The 17,475-nt window shown below is 36.7% G+C and overlaps 2 protein-coding genes across 7 annotated transcripts in view; both read right to left on the bottom strand.

Moving 5' to 3' along the window:
- npr1b (natriuretic peptide receptor 1b) overlaps positions 1-5,770 on the bottom strand; it is a 38,075-nt gene extending 32,305 nt beyond the window's left edge. For 2 of the 3 annotated variants that reach the window (XR_009266523.1, XM_058747842.1), the window contains exons 1-2: positions 5,597-5,770; positions 2,995-3,790 (exon numbers count right to left, since the gene is read on the bottom strand). Coding sequence is in view for 2 of the 3 variants with exons in the window: in XM_058747842.1 (XP_058603825.1) it covers positions 2,995-3,754 (760 nt within the window). In the remaining variant the exon portion in view is untranslated. Of the gene's footprint in view, positions 1-2,994; positions 3,791-5,055; positions 5,096-5,596 lie in introns of those variants that run through there. The other variant, XM_058747844.1, reaches the window with a different exon arrangement.
- Positions 5,771-13,847: 8,077 nt separating this feature from the next.
- Positions 13,848-17,347, bottom strand: chtopb (chromatin target of PRMT1b). Of its 4 annotated transcripts, none has more exons than XM_058746674.1 (7): positions 17,221-17,347; positions 16,864-16,978; positions 16,596-16,746; positions 16,353-16,500; positions 16,139-16,246; positions 15,556-15,600; positions 13,848-14,801 (listed from the first exon to the last, which is right to left on the bottom strand). In XM_058746674.1, the coding sequence occupies exons 2-7, from the start codon at positions 16,926-16,928 to the stop codon at positions 14,611-14,613; spliced, it is 708 nt and encodes a 235-aa protein (XP_058602657.1). In that variant the 5' UTR covers positions 16,929-16,978; positions 17,221-17,347; the 3' UTR covers positions 13,848-14,610. The 4 variants fall into 4 exon arrangements, with proteins under 4 accessions (XP_058602657.1, XP_058602653.1, XP_058602654.1 ...); XM_058746670.1 differs by having other exon boundaries at positions 13,850-14,801; positions 16,139-16,270; XM_058746671.1 differs by having other exon boundaries at positions 13,850-14,801; positions 16,139-16,270; positions 17,176-17,306.
- Positions 17,348-17,475: the final 128 nt, after the last annotated feature.

Genomic DNA, 17,475 nt, shown 5'->3' on the forward strand with positions numbered 1-17,475 from the left:
GAAAGAGTGTGCACTTGTTGCTGGGTTTGTGTAATGATGTGAGCAAATAACAATACAAAAAATTAATGTTCCGAGTACCAAATGGACATTCAGATGGTAATTATGTAATTAGCTGCATGTCCAGCTTTGTAATCTAAAGCTCTCTAGATGCCTCAATGTCCCGGCACAAAGTTCAAGTCCACTTTCATCGACATTTACAACCTGTGGGTTTTCAAAACTGCCCCGTCCTGGTAATATAGATATGCACTTGATGTTCTCAGTTTTATAAATATAGAATTGTGCTTTCAAGACACAAGCATTCTGAATCTCCAAATGAGAGAGCAATGGAAAACTCCAGCACAAGAGCAGGAATACATTAGAGATGCCACTCTCATGGCAGGTGGTGTGTCTCCATGTGTTGTCTCCCTGCTGCTGATGATGTGAGGATGTTTTTACAGGGTTGAGAGGAAAGAGGCAGGAGGTGAGGAAGGGCATTTCCGCTCTTCTGAGATCTCCGGAAAAGGTTATGGCTCCACAGGTAATCCCCACATGTTAATCAGTCAGAAAGACCCCAAAAACATTTTATCTATCACCTGTCCCCAAAAGTTAATTTAAGCACACACTGATATCAGGCAGATAATTATTTTCAGGTTGTGGTCGACAACTGATGGCCAATTCTTTAGTATTTTGTCTAAATAATTTGTGAATTTAGGCATCACAACATTATAATGTATAGTATGAAAAATGAAACTATATCAAATAATTTTTTTAATTCTTGCTAAAGATTACATTTAACAAGTACTATTAAACTATTATGTTTTTTTTTTTTAAGATTATCTTTAAGTGAGCATTAGATGATGGCAAAATTACAATTTAAATGTTAAAAATTGTAACAAAACATAAATAGTGGATAAACATCCAACAATAACATCAACCAATGCCATGAATTAATAATCATATAATACTGGCTGACAACAGACTGTACAAGTGGATGACGCTGTTAAGTGTACTTAGAACTAAATGAAATGTAATACTTATTCTATGACACAGACCCTAATCTGACCCCATTACGATCACCCAAGCTTTTGCCTGTCCTCCAGAGAGAACAAAGAAATCTGGTTGGACTTTATTGCTGGTGTTTTATGAGCACAGTGTTTTACATCATGAGGTTGATTGTATTTTTCACTTTATGGATGATCGTAAAAATGGGATATTGCTGATGCCATCTCCTGAAAACACATCCGGATGTGCTTTGCTTATAGGATTCTGTGTCTTCAAAAGGTTTTATGACATACACGCAGCCTCCACCTGAGACATCTTCCTGCTGCTTCATTCATTTGACTTTTTATGTGTTAGTACAACATTACATTTCTTACTGACTCTTCATTCAGTGACTCAACAGAGCATCCAGTGACTAATGAACCATTCAAATCTACCAGTTAGAAAGACTGAATAAACTCAATGAATGAATACAAACTCTGTATTTGCAGGAAATGCCAACAGATCAGATAATGTGTGCTAAATTTCTTGCATGCTCACAGGGGCTATGACCTCTGTTAATAAATGTTGTTTGGTTGACATTTTTATGTCCCTGTGGGACTTGAAAAAAGGTTTAAAGCACATTTTACCCATTAAAAACTTTCAGATACAGGTTTCCTGAGGTCCCCTTTGCGGAAGAAGCATTAATCTGATCCCGAGGTCAGAGCACTGAGGAATATATAACTGCAAAGACAATAACAAGCTCAATTTTGTGATGCACTACATCACAAAAACTATAAAACTATAACTATAAAATTGAATCTCCTACTGCTGGTCAGTGCAAGTACTCTGGCATACTGAGATCAGGTGCTCATAAAAGACTCACATTTGAGTCAGGCCTGAATCAAGCATATTACAAAATAAAAAAACTATATAAAAATTATATATAGTAGTTACGCCATAGAAGTTGTTAAATAATGGCTGAGGAAAGCAACAAAAATACTCTTACTCTAAACATTTCCTGTTTCTCTAACCTTCTCCTTCACTCCTTGTCAGTCATAATTTGCATGATATTACACTAAATTAGTATAATGTTAGTCCACATGCAATTAAACCCATATTCCTTGAGCAGCACCTCTTGGAGTATTTCAATCTGACTGACGGCGTGCAGCACAAATCAAGCTCAGGGGAAAAAATATGCTGGCACAGACAGGTGCAAGGTCACTCAATAAGACTTTGCACTCACTCTTATGGTTCCTTGTGGTAAAAGAAGCTTCTAGCATCTATTTGATATACTGAAACCATCACGAATTTCAATAAACAAACAAACAATAATAAATATATATATATATATATATATATATATATATATATATATATACACACAAAACTTTTCTGTAAGCATTTAAAGGCATAGTTCACCCAAAAATTCTGACATTTACTAACCCTCATGTCGTTTCAAACCCGTATGACTAGAGAACACAATTAATACAACAACATTCGATCCTATTGACTTTCATTATATGGACCAAAAAACACTGAGACATCCTTCAAAATATCTAATTTTGTATTCTTTAGAAGATGAAATCATACAGGTTTCCGTAGACGAAAAATTCAGTCATTCAGCTTCCACAGATTTCCCCCAAATACAGCACAGAAAATGCTTAAAATGTCTGCAGATACTGTCTGCACCCCCACTTCCCTGTAACAATAAATACCCACACCTTTTACTAGAAAATGTCTCTGTCTTTTCTCTGCTATTTTGCAATTATTTTCTGCTCTAGCATCTGTTCAAATTCAGCATTGTGGCACTGCTATTATAATGGTCTCATGATAAAAGGTTTTCCTCATTTATGCGTCACAAATTTGACCTCTAACCTCAGTGTCATATCTAGAAGTCAGTTGGTATGGAGACAAGTGAGGCTAAGTGGATTTTAAAATCCAGATCTCAGAAGCACTGGACATGCATTAACACAAGGACAGATGCCCAATTAGATGCAGACTGTTCTAGCAAAGCAACAAAAACAAGCCACTCACCTCTTCCATCATCCTGGATCTTGTGCAGGAGGTTGGAATAGTTAACTGGCCCTTTGTTCTCCTCGAACACCAGGTCCATGGTGGTGATGTTGTCCTCATGCATCTCTGTGTAAAGCCCCTCCAAGGCAAAGTAGCAGGCCCTTTCTCCCATTTTGGTATCACTAAACATCAGCAGGGTGTGTTGGTGCCACCCAAAATGCTTGTAGAGGTGGAGGGCGTACTCGCCTAGTTTCTTATGTGTGGGGCCGGTGTTGGTGATAGAGGTGTACATCTCCATCTGCATGAAAGCTACGGCAGGGGCCCCTGCCGTGATCATGGGGAGGCCCCAATGAGCAGTGAACAGCCCAACGGGTGAGGAGGTATAGTCGCAGCCGGGCCCTATGAAAGCCCACGGGTTGTGTTCGAACTTCAGGTCTACGGCCATGAGGGGGGCGATGGACTCTGAGCAGATACCGTCCCCATTCTCGCTGTTGGCAAAGATGTGCCGGACATGGTGCCGGGGCAGCAGGGTGGGGTCGGCATTGATGCGAGCAACGGCCCGGTCCAGTGCGGGTCCCACACGAGGCCATGCCCAGGGGTAGGACGTATTGTGCTGAGGGAGTATGACAGCCAGTATGATGTCATCGGTGTGGTTGTGCACAGGTCTGCGGGACCCTTGGTGTCTGCTGGTATTGGTCCAGATCGGCAGGGTCCCACAGCACAGCAGGATCAAAAGCAGCAGAAACGGTCTGGCTCCACCGAACCAGAGCAACAGACTCATGTCACAGCCGCTCAAACTTCCAACTGATCAGGAACACTAGACACAAAAAGATTTATCTTTTTACTTATGTACTTACAGGTTATTTTTGTACTTGGACACACTTCAAATACTCTTTGAAAAGGTATTAAAATAGAAAGGTGTTTTTAAATGGTTTTTGATTTTGCTGTTTCACTAATCCATTCACTCTATACGTGGGTCAGCGAAGGTATAGCCTATTTCCAAATGAACTAATCTTATTTTCAACTCTGAGAAGAAATTCCATTATCCTAGTCTTGTACTTTAGTTAGTTTATTATTAGATTTTTTCTTAAATATATCCAAACCTTACAACGCATACACAAACACATATTCACTCACATATAATTGCCCAACAAACAGTTACACAACAGCTAACCGTAACATACACACACAAGGGAAAAAAGGAAGAAAACTAAATTAAAACTTCCGTGTTCAAAGTAGAACTTACTCCTGGTTGAATTTATCTTATGGCCTGCACATTTCAAAAAATCTAACAGAAAGCATTTTATATTGCAGGTTCAATTTTATAGGTTATAGTTGAAAGGTTTGTTGGTTATAGTTGAAAACAGACAACACAGGTTATGGGAAAAAAGTAAATAATAATAATTGTGGAAGGGGAGGGTACTTTGGTTGATTTTAAGGATGAATGCATAGCACACAACCTGTCCATATTTGGCTAGTTTGGCTAGCTGCTACCAAGTCACAGATAAAGTTGTGCCAAAATATCTTTATTTTTACGAAGCTGATGTGATTGGCTCATAAAAACCTGGATGCAGAACTGAGCCACAATGAGCAAAGTGGACAAATTTCAAATAATGTAGTTTGGGGGGTCTTGCGGCAACCAAGCAACCACCATTGAAGTGAAAGGGAATGCTAAAAAATAGCTAGTAACACTTTACAATAAGGCTCCATTGTCAACATCAATTTTATCATAATTCATTCATATGAGTTAATATTAATTTTTAGAAATGTTAATTTATACAACAAGAAATGATCTATTAGCATGTACAGATTAACATAATAGATGTTGTAAAAGTATTGTTCCTTGCTAGTTCATGATACCTTATGCATTAATTAAAAATAATAAATTGAAGCTTATTGTAAAGTGCTACCAGACGTTCCAATCTAAAAAAATAAAATAAAAAAAAATAACAAACTCTTTTATATTAATTTCTAAGAAAAAACTAATTCTATGCTATTTCTGTTGAAACGGTGTTCATATCATGCAACAGAAGGCAATACAAAGAGACAAATAAAAAAACAAACTCTATATGACAGAAATACCTGAATGCATCCAATCACAGCTAAAAAATACACCTCATGCCTGTAGAAAACATGAAAATTATTCTCCTTAGAAAATCAGTTGCTCTCAAATGATGGGTTGCAAAAAATAATAGAAATACACTGAGCACTGAGGGGGGATAATACAATGCAAATAACAGAATGCAAATATACGTTTAATTATGCTTTTTGGATATCTCTTGATCACTTCAAAGGTTGTGCATCAAACTCCAAGATGTTTTGCCAGAAATGAATCCGTCACTTGGTAGAAAGCTAGTCAAACGTAGTCAGATGCCAACATGGGCAGCTTGAGTGATATGTGCTCATCTTTGAAAAGTAGCTATAGGGTATAAGAAAATACAACCCAACTACATTATAAATACAGGTTTGCCACATGTCCAGTGTAAAAAAGTCCTAGAAAAAAAAAAAGTCCCACTAAAGAAGCACTGATCTAAAATGTAATACCAAATCACATAGTTAAAAAAATATCAATTAACTACATATCAAACTCCAAACAAGCAGAACAGAAAACTCTCTTAAGTACCTTTTATACATGGTGTCTTCTGGTCTCCTCAACATGAGCTGATACAATCCTGTGACAGTCCACTCAGCACAGCACAAAACACATCGCTGCCTCTGTGAAACTCATCCCCACAGGCTGACTGTGTGTCATTCAGAGTGCCAAGAGCAGCAGTGATTTTCTCAAATCACATTACCTCACAGAAAGCTCCACCTCATCTCTGTGTTGAGCTGCATTCCCTGCCATGCTCCAGGGTTCTGAGGGTATTAATGCCTCTCAGCTGCAGTTACTGCCGGCAGGAAGAGAGAGAGAGGGAGTGAGAGAGGGAAGATCAGCCCTGATGTGTTTTAATGCATTCTCTTTTCTCTATTCCAGCAGGGTAAAGGTGGACCCTTTGGTCAGAGAAGCACTTCCAAATGTTCTCAGCTATAAAAAAAAAAAAAATCAACAATGAAAACACACCTCTAATTTCAAGTCAGAGGAAATCAATGGCATCAAAATCCATTAGCTTCTACCGTGTATTGAATAACCATAGCTGAATATTACCTACAAGAAATAAGAGGTCAAGGTTTGGCTAGTTATATGACCCTGTCATCTCCTGCTGGTAGCTAAATGTGAGCAAAGAACTCTTTCTCCATTAGTGACTATTCAAAAGTGAACTAAATATTAGACACTGAGTAAAAAATTGATGCATGCAACATTCACTACTGTTCGAAGGTTAAAAATAATTAAGACCTTTCAAATGTTTTTGAAAGAAATATCTTATGTTCACCGAGCCTGCATTTATTTAATCAAAAAACAGCACTATTGTGAAATATTATTCCAATAAAATGTATCTGTTTTATAATCAAATATTTTTCAAATGAATTTTCAGCTGCCATTCCTCCAGTCTTCAGTGTCACATGATCCTTCAGAAATCATTCTAATAAGCTGATCTGGAGCTGATTTATAATCTAACATTATAAATGTCTTTACTATCACTTTTGATCAATTTCACATGTCTTTGATGAATAAAAGTGTTGTTAATAATCAGAAATGTTTCTGGAGCACCAAATTAGCATATTAAAGTGATTTCACAATATTACTGTTTTATTGTATTTTTGATCAAGGAATTGCATCGTTGGTGAGCAAAAGATTATTTATATAACATAATTTAAAAAGAAATGTAATTATTACAAACCTTTGACCTGTCACTAAAGATTCATTAAGACATAGTAGATATTTTATGATGTTGTACAATTTGATTCAATTGCTAACAACAATTAAAGGCAAATATTGATTTTAAAATAGACTATTGTTCATAATACATTAATTTTCATTTAACCTGATATGTTACAAATGTATTAGCATAATGCATGTAGAAATTAGCTTTATGAACAGATGCTGTTGATGTATTGTGCACTGGTGCTTCATGATCCCTAGTGTATTAAATAATGTTAACAAATCAAACCTTACTGTAAAGTATTAAAGTGTTCTCCAGGTGTAGTGTGGAAATATTTTTAATTGTTTCAGAAAGACCTTACTGTGCCTTAGTAAGTACAGGGCTGAAAGTGGTGGTCCATATGGCCACAGCAGTGAGGTTACAAAAGTTTAAATGCTTTTGTGAGCTGATATCCCTTCACTGTCATTTGTTGTGACCCTTATGAGAGGCAGGTCAGAACCGTTTCCAGCTGCCCAGCAAGATGTGCCCCTATGGGTCAGGACAAGCTCTATCTGCTCTCCACACATTTTGAGTTCAATCTCTACTAACCTTCTTCAGCTGAGTGTTTGTGTGTCCGTGGAGCTGCATAGCGTCTCCTTGGTTTCTGTAAGCCGATGGTGTGTTTGTGTGTTACTTATGAGAGATTATTTTTTGAGCTTTCAGCCAGCAGTGTTCCAGCACGACTCTGACATTTATATTCAAAGCCAGTCATTAAGATTTTTTTAATGGAATGTCCAAATAATAGTCATAAGGTATGATATGCATGTCGCAAATCTAGAATTACGGGTAATTCTATAGACTAGACATCCATCCTCTTCTTTTTTTGTTGTTGTAATACATTGCAGTGCATAGATAAGTGAATTAAAAGGGTGTATAATTCTTTATGGTAGTGATTCCCAACCAGAAATACATACTTCAGCAGGTTCAAGGGAGTACTTGGAAAGTATGTGATTTTAAAAATGTTGAATTTAAATTTCGAAAAAACATAAATCATGATTAATATTATGATTTTTTGGTTCCTTTCTAAGCAGGAATGCACAATTAAAATTATGGTTGATAAACAATTATTATTAATGTTATGGCCAGTAATCAATAAATGGCTGATACTAAAATTCTATATTATTTTGTCTGAATAAATTCAAAACAAATGTCTACAACAAAAACTACAAAGTACATTTAGGTATTATAGTATTATACTGGATATTCATTTTGAGATTTGCTGAATACCACATTTAACAGTGTTATTAAAATTTAATTAATTTGTTGAATTATTAGTGTTTTTAAAGATGAACTTAACTAAAAGTCAAATGACAGCAAAGGTAATCTATATAATAAAGAAAATGAAGAAATGCATATTGCTAATGCTAATTAGCCAACACTTTATTATAAATAACATTTATAATAAAAATAACATATTATTTAAAGAAAAAAACTTGGCAGATAATTAATATGGTATTGATATATTGTGAATCCCTATTTTTAAGGAAAGAAATCAATAATGGGTTTATAAATTGAGTGACACTTTTAGGAGAATACATGTGCTTTTTCACCTACAGTATTGTTTGATTTATGTTTAAGAGATACTTTAATAACATTTATGAAGAATATTTTTAATATTTCAAAAGAAACAATTCCGGTTAAGGTCAATGAAAAGAATGTGAGCATTACTGATGGGGCTGTCAGACTACAAAAAAAAAAAATAATAATAATAATAAAATAAAAATGAAAAAGGTTAAGAAACTCTGCTTTAAGGTTTAAAAAAGAAAGACCCAAACTAAACTCAGATCAGTGTCCTTCATCCCCCTTCAGAGAGCCCCGGGATGGTCAGATGGATAGAATTACCAAAACAGGATGCAACACAATAGCATCTCCCTCCCTCTCTCTCTCTCCCAACATTTCCCCTTCCATCATCTATCTCTATCTCCATATTTCTTTCCTTTATAACCATTCCCTTATTTAAGGAAAGCAAAAATTGAGACAGAAAAACCAGTGAGATTGTTCAGTCTAGCACACAGCACACAGGCAGCAGTATTGGACCGACAATGAAACTGTCATAATAGAGCTGTTCTTGTGCTTTTTGTCATTGTGTAAACACACCTTAAACTGCAATCATTGCTGGTCCTAAAGCAGGACAGCTCCTGCCTCCAGAGTGGCTCCCATCTTTGCTCTCTTTCTCATTCTCATTCTGGTGAGCAGCAGGAAATGACAGCAGCTGGACATGCTTGTGTTACTTTGGAGTACAACTGCATGCAGAAACAAAATATAGAAGCATAAACATTGTGCATAAACACACAGAGTGAGCTTTACATGCACTAGTGGGAACTAAACATATAGTTTAGCAAATTCTGGACCCTAGTTTGCTAATCAGATCTGCCTCACTCAAAAAAAGGCTAATGAATGACATTCCTTTTATCAAACACCATGACTTATTACGTGCGGATTTCTAATGAATAAAGCACAAACATTTTAAAATGACTCTTCAGCTTGTCAATTATCAAGAAGTTCTATTTAATTATAGTCTATTCTGTGTTACCATGGCATTAAAATCCCAGCTCTGTGTTAGAGGGGCTTTGTGAACAACTGCTATCTGAGTACAGTGCGTTCAGAGTGACTAATGCAAAGGAACAACTAAAGTCATTTTAGGATTTACAGTTATAGCAGGTTGGAGGAGGAGATCTGGATATCTAAAGAACACAGAACTAGTGTCACATTATCTTAAAAAACTCAGCACATTATGCACCCACTTATTCTCTGTCCCAGAAAAAAGTTAAACAACCATTAAAATAATCATCGGTTGAAACAGCAAGCACCATATCAAGCTGGAAATCCAAAGACACGGTCCTCGTTCACTTAGAATTCCGTATAGTTTCCGTATTTAATTATGCAAAAAAATGTCTTGTTCTAACCCTTGTTCTATTGTTTGATGTATCCGGATTTTGGATTATTTTAAATGAGAGAGAGCGATGTGTGCCCACAGCTACTAATTTGCAAAAACAAGCCCACAGCATGTCCATATATAAGATTTCTGTAAAACATGACAAGATCTTTGAGTAAAGCAAAGTGTGCTGTTCTCAATTCAAAGCCAGTTGAAGCACAGCAGATGAGTTTTATATAGAAAGAATGTACTATAGCATAACAGCAAACTACTCTTAATATTTCTGTCATATGATACTGGCAAAAAAGTAAGTGTACTATTAAGCCCCAGATTTCATAAAGTGTGTTTGGAACATTGAGGGAGAAATAACAGTAAAAAAAGGAGAAAACACTGTCAAGCTATCTGAGGTTGAGAAATGGGCACTTTTACCTGTAGGTGTTCCCAAAAAGGTTGGGTTTATAGTTGATTACAACTCTCACATCTCTCTCCCAGCAGTGAGCACCTACTTTGATTGTCTCAGACAGCCGTTCTGAAAAACTGACCTACTTCTTAAGATGTGCTTTTCACACCATTTGTGATCCTGGACCACAAAACCAGTCGTTTGTTGCAATAGCCAACAATACATTGTATGGGTCAAAATTATCGATTTTTCTTTTATGCCAAAAATCATTAGGATATTAAGTAAAGATCATGTTCCATGAAGATATTTTGTAAATTTCCTAACGTAAATATATCAAAACTTAATTTTTGATTAGTAATATACAATGCTAAGGACTTCGTTTAGACAACTCTAAAGGCAATTTTCTCAATATTTAGATTTTTTTGACCCTCAGATTCCAGATTTATTCAGCTTTCATATGATGTATAAATCATAATGAGTGACAACATGATCACTGTTGCACTTATTAGATTTTTGCTACATATCAATATAGCCAATTGGTCATCTTAGAGGTTAGGTTTCAAGGCAGGATGGTTGGTGTGTTCTGCTTGACAGTAATGGTTACACTGTCAAAGAGGTGCATCTTGTATTACAAGCATGACACCTTAAACTATCAGTCATGTTGAGTGGGCAAATCAGACTTTCAGACCCCATATGAGAACATTTAACATGTCAGAGTGTTGTTTCAAACTGAAGAGAATAAACCAAGCGATAACATGACATCATCATCCTGATGGGGGGGGGGGGATCACACCAGTCCCACATCATTCATTTTTTATTCTAATCCAGACTGTCTGAAAATAAAAATGTGTGGCTGTAGATGAACCTCAGCTCTCTTCTCTTTTTGTGTCAGTACACTTTAATGAGACTTTATATTTAGCTGTCTCAAAACTTCATAAAACACACAATGAAAATCTGTGCTCAGTGAGCAGCACAAAGCTCAGAGAGTATGAGTATTATACACATTAATACCAGTGTTGAACAAGTGGTTATAAATGTCACTTGTGATGATAAACAACAGTTTTTAGAGATTTCTCAGGATTTCTCAAGTTTCTCAGGATGGTGATGGCAATCATGCTAAAGTGACGCCCTTGCCCATGTAAACTTATTCCAGATTCTTTATCTTCACACACCTTGCACCGCATTCAAACAAGGGCCAAAGGGGAGACAGCCAGCGTCATTCTACAAAGCTGCTTTCATCTCTGACACCATCTCCTGCTGAATGAAGTGCTGTTGTCAGGAATGCCATGGCAACCCTCCTCTGGTCCTCAGTGTGGCACAATACAGTCTAAACACAAGAGATCAGGAAAGAAGGGAGAAGGGTGGCAGCTCACAAGTCAAATTGGCTCCTGCTAAGAACCAATGCATGATGGTGGCTGAAAAAAAAAAAAGTATGTCACAGCACACAATAAAGGCGTGACACGATAGCTTTTACCTGTTTCCAACTGAAAACTGGCTGAATTGATAAACAGGGTCTTAAATGGCACAGCAAGTGGCATTTAGCTCATATGTTGTTGCCGTCTGAAACATTTCACAGCTCATGATTCCTCTTCTATAACAGAGCAGGAATGTAAAACATGCTTAATAATTAATATTGTAGAACCGTGAGTGTGTAAACAAACAACAAACCTACAACTCTCTACGATAGCAGCATAAATCAAACAAAAGAACATTTACTCACTCCTTGAATGAACACCGACAGCCTCCCTGGGGTGAGCTTTGGCTTGATGAAGAAGATTGGATTCAGACCACATAGTGTTTCTGGATGCTTAAACAAACCTTAACAGCCAAGGACAGATATAGAAAACAGTGTGATTCTGAAGTGCTTGAAGCACCAAAAACATGTTGCAGGGGGCAAAGATGAAGGCTTTTATTTTACATATAAATTCAGATTAAATGCCTATGGAAGCATGAAAATAAAAGGTCTGTGGTGTTCTCATTTTATTGAAGAAAATAAGGAGTGGGTCACCTCCTCGCATTCAGATTCCGACTCTTTGATCAAAGAGGTGACCGTAATGTGAGGAGCAGCAGATCCTAAGATAATACATAACTTATTGCAATTCTGGAATAATATGATGCAGTCAGCAACACTGAAATGGACCATAGCAATGTAATAGCTACTGAAATACTAATTAAACTACTGCAATTTAAATTTTCTGTGGGACGATTTTCTTAAATCATATATTATCCCAAACCTACTGGGTTGGGATGTTTAAACTATAGGAAACTACAAACATCTAGCACCCCCTGGTGGGAACTCATCTATCATTTATCAAAATTCTCTTCAAACTCCAATTTCTTGTGTTCTGTATTTCCTAACAACAACAACAACAATAATTTTACCCTCAGTGACAAAGCTGAATTTTCAGCAACCATTACTTCATTTGTTAGTGTCGCATGATCCTTCAGAAATTATTCTAATGTGCTGATTTGCTGCTTAAAAACATTTCTTCTTATCATCATTGCTAAAAATAGCTGTGTTGGTTAATGTTTTTTTTTTTTGTGGAAACCATAATACACTACTACTCAAAAGTTTGGATTAAACAAAAATTTATAACTAATCAGTTTAATGAGCATGGATTTATTAAACTGATCAAAAGTGACAGTAAAGATTTGTTACTAAAGTTTTTTTTTTTTTTTTTTACTTTCTATTCATCAAAGCATCCTGAGAAGAAAAAAAAAAGTATCATGGTTTCCACAAAAACATGAAGCAGTTTTCTGCTACTGAACTGAATGCTTCAACTGTTTTTGTTATTGATAAATGTTTCTCAAGCAGCAAATCAGCATATTAGAATAATTTCTGAAGGATCATGTGACACTGAGGACTGGAGTAATGGCTGCTGAAAATTTGCTTTGCCATCACAGGAATAAATTACATTTTATGATATATAAACATGGAAAACAGTTATCATAAATTGTAAGGATATTTCACAATATAACTCTTTTACTGTAGTTTTGATCAAATAAATGCAGCCTTCGGGAGCAGAAGAGACTTCTCTCTTAATTATCAAAAACGTTTGAGACCCTCAGAATATATTTGAGAATGTGAAACAGAATTTATCATTCTTAATGCAATAAAATGTTGTGTAATGCCACAAAACTGGAAGGTTACTTTTCCACCAGTATATTTCCATCAGAGTAAATAAATGGGCTGCCATTTAGCTGGACCTGTGTGAAGTTGTTGAAGTGCTAAGAACACCCTCATCCTCCTGTGACACAGGCAGAAACTCCGGATGCTGGTTCGAGTGCAGAGGGATTCAGTGGTTGAGTTATCTGATACTTCTATAATCCAGGGTACCACACGCTATGGGAAAAAGGATAAACATGATCCAACTGAAGCACACTCAAATACATCTTTCCCCGGGTTCTCTTATATAAAAGCACTGATCTACAAAATGACAGCATGAAAGGACACAGTTTTGGTGAAAATGGATTTCTAAAGAGAGGCCAACTCAGTTGTTTCCACAGCAACAGGATACTGCACAAACAATTCTGTGGTCCTCCATTGGTCCATCATTACTGCAATGCAAAAAGGAAATTGTTTTATATTAGTGATCCTAGTAGATGTGTTTTGATTTGACTCACCCTTGGTCTGAGGTTTTCAAAATAATCACCATACATGACTGTGATAGATCAAGAAAAATCACAAAGCAAATTGTTGCAAATTTGTTTGTTTTTTACCAGTGCATGTAAAATAAAGTAAAAATAAAGAAAAAACGAAGCCCAAGACAAAGATAGCAATTAACAAACATGTTTTATTAAAGAATAGGAAAACCAACTATCACCACAAGGAGTGTGTTTAAACAGTTCCACATGAATTTTTTATTTATTTTTAATCACCACCTGTAGCACATAATCCAACAATATAAATGTGTACAGTCAATCTTGCATATTCTAATCAAATCAGAATGATACAAAACCCTGTTGTGAAAAAGAAAAGATGCTTGGCACATGAAGTAGCTCCGACAGACCAGTTATAACCCAAATAAGTTTGAAATCTTATTATTTGTGTTATACAATTCTTGATTCAATTTACGACTAAAACACAAGGAAAAGGATGTCATGTTGGCTATTAAACACATTTGTTTCTAACTGCAAACAGCTAATAAAAATATTAAATAGTAAACTTTTAACTGAGGGGTGATTCATGTCCATTCAATGCGAGTATTCAATGGAACTAATTATCAAATAAAGTGAAACGGTTTTCTCTGAAACAACATCATGCTGGACTATTAAAGAGTTTTCCTAGAATGCAGCACAAGCCTTCGGAAAGCTTTCAAATCTTTCTTGTTCAGTAAGACTGGGGGAAAAATAATTATTGTTCAATTAGTGTAACAAACTGGAAGTCAAAGGTTCCTAAGCAGCAGAGCTCTGAGGGACGCAGCAACTATATACAATTAGTTCAAGTCTGCTGGAGTCAATCAATAAGGACAAATAGCCCTGTAACAGAGCAGTCTATCTGCAAGTCAGACTACATGCTCCATTAGTTAGGGTTGAACTAAGGAATATGCAGTGGAGCTCAATCACACACGGTCACCCAAATCCACCTCAGCCATATATGCATCCAACTCTGCATCCAGATGGCTCTTGGTCATGGACATGTACTCATCCAGTTGTTCATCCAACTGCTCCCGAGAAGGAATCTGGTGGCTGTCGAATCTGGCCCGGCTGCACCCTGAATGTGCCCTACTGACAGCCGTAAAACGGGCGCCAACTGTGCAGATAAACAGGAGTTATTTTATTGCTAAAACAGCATGATTGTTATGGCTGAAAACATTTGCATGTACTGAATCTAATCGTATCACTTCAGTGAGGTGACAAATATGCATGATAATCTTACAATATGAATAAAAAAAGAGAGAAACATCTTCCAGTTTTTTAGTGCTCAGAGCGAAAATTAATAATCAAGAAATCAATTTATCTGCACCATTTGAAAAGAAATGGAAAAGAGCCTATTTGTTTAAAGTGTTTCCATAAAAGTGTCTGCAATCTTCTCTGATGCTAACTGAATGCACTGAACATGTCAACAGCCAAAAAGCAAATGGAACTACATTTGTACATTTAAGCAAATATGCAGGCAATTCTAATCATATTTAGCATATATTTTTGTGACTGTTGTTGGCTTTTTCATTCCAGGATAATAAACCAGTGTATGATTAGTGCATAAAAGATTAGTCAAAAAGAAACTAAAATTCAAAGGGTTTAGATCATAAGGAATCAAACTGTCCTTAACCTTTTGAGATTTTTTTTAAATCATCATCCTAATAAAGCAATGCAACTTTTAGAACTTTTTTTTATATTTACGTCCATAAAGCCACAAAGATTGACCCAAAATATTAACACTCAGATTTACACATCAACAACACTTAATCAGCTGATCAGAAACTTCCCAAAGCAGTTAAATAAGCAGGATAACTACTATTATCTAATCAACAGAAGAACTGGTAAGATGGAAATGTTTGCCAAACCTTGTGCTGTTCCTGAATGTGGCACCTGCCGCTCTGCATTTCCTTCTGAAGAATCCAAACATTAGGAAAGAGTTGCTAAGGTTTATTTTTTAATCATTTGGGTCTTTAAATTTAACAATTTCAGTGCAAAATGGAGCAATGGGGTTTTCATGGTGTTATTTTTGTACGGCATGAAAATAATTATTCACAACCAATGTTTTACAGATACAAAGATGGCAGCATGCAAGTTGCGTACGTCTGGGGCCAAACAATGAACTCATGCACCCCACAATTGTGCGATATCAAGAAAAACTTAAGTGTAAGTTAAATTAATTCGATTTTCACTAGAATTAGACTTAATTAGTAATGTTTTGCACATTTGATTGATACAGAAATTTAGAAGAGTACATTAAAAGTATTGTGAAGTACTGAAAATAAAAGTGTGAGTGTGTTCTTTGCACACTTGCGGTATTCACTCTTCATGGCCACTTGAACACTAAGGCCAAATACAGTAAATGTGTCCTGTTAGTAAACAAGTGGTCAAGTGCAACTTACTGTTATGTGTGGTTATTGGGACAGATATTACAGACCTCCATGTTCTCACCTGTCTTTCTAATGGTTCCCCCACCTCTGTTTACCACTGGTCCAGTCCAATTCACATTTCCTCCACGCTGTTGCTGGCTCCACCCCTTCTGAACACCTAAAGAGGAGACTACCCCTCGCAGACATCTTATGCCTGCACCCCAAAACACACATACATGCATGTACATGCGATATAATGTAATGCTGACGTTTGTCTTATCTACTCTCTCACTCACTTTTCCTTGTGTAAAATCCTTTGACCAGTCCTCTTCTGCCACCGCCTCCTCCTCTCATTTGCCCCCGCAATCCCATGGTGCCCCCTCTCCCCACGGGACAGCCGAGTCTCGCCTTCATGCTCACTTTGCACAGTTGATTATTTATATTCTGCAGAGAGGAAGAGTCACAGAAACTATTTAGTCTACTATCAGAGAACATCAGCTATGAGAGTTTTGCATTTCATCAAACAGAATGTGCCTGACAGATGTGTTATGAAGGGCGGCCAGCACAGAAGGTCTGTTGGCCATCTCCAGAGCCAGGCGCTGGTTCTTCAGCGAGGCTGCAGTCTGCTGGTTCACTGCGGCTGTGATGTCCATTACATCTGCCGGCAGAGGCTTCAGCAAACTGGTGAAGCTTCAGGGAGGAGAACAAGACAACAGAGGATCACACAACATTACAGTGCTGTAAACAAATGTATTTCTGGACTACGTTACATTTCGATAATAGCAGGACTGCAAGACTAATTCTCACCGGTCATGCAGAGAGACGGTGCATGTGCTGTTCAGAATGATCTTTTGGGGATCCTGAGGATTCATTTTCACATCCAGCTAGCGGTGTACAAGTCAGACTTTCAGACAAGCATATGCTAAAAAGGCAGAATGAGAAGTGAAATTAGTGTTGACATCTAACTTTACCCTACAGTCCTAATTCTAAGTGTATGTCTGGGTCTGGGCTAATTCAGCAATCAACCGATTTACACGGACCAAATTTAACAGAAAAGTCGCATATTTATTAATATTTAGACTATAAATATTACTTATAAAATCGCGTTTATTGATTTACCACCATTCAAGTTAGCATCAATGCAGGCGCACAGCATAACATTACTTTTTATTCGGATGTTTTGTGCCAGGTGTGCGGAGTTTTGACAGTGATTCACCCAAGCTGCCGTGCTTCAGCTGAATGTTTACCGCCCTCTACCGGACAGAGCGGCACATGGACACTACAATCTGCGTCAAAGAATAACATCTATTTTATTATATTTTTTAATTAATTATTAAAATGTGATCTGGATAATATTTTGTATAACGTTTTTATTTTTTTATTTCACTATTAGAGTGATGTTAAATGTTTAAGCCGTAA

This window comes from Onychostoma macrolepis, chromosome 16 (genome assembly GCF_012432095.1).
Source record: "Onychostoma macrolepis isolate SWU-2019 chromosome 16, ASM1243209v1, whole genome shotgun sequence".
In the NCBI taxonomy this organism is placed as follows: Eukaryota; Metazoa; Chordata; class Actinopteri; order Cypriniformes; family Cyprinidae; genus Onychostoma; species Onychostoma macrolepis.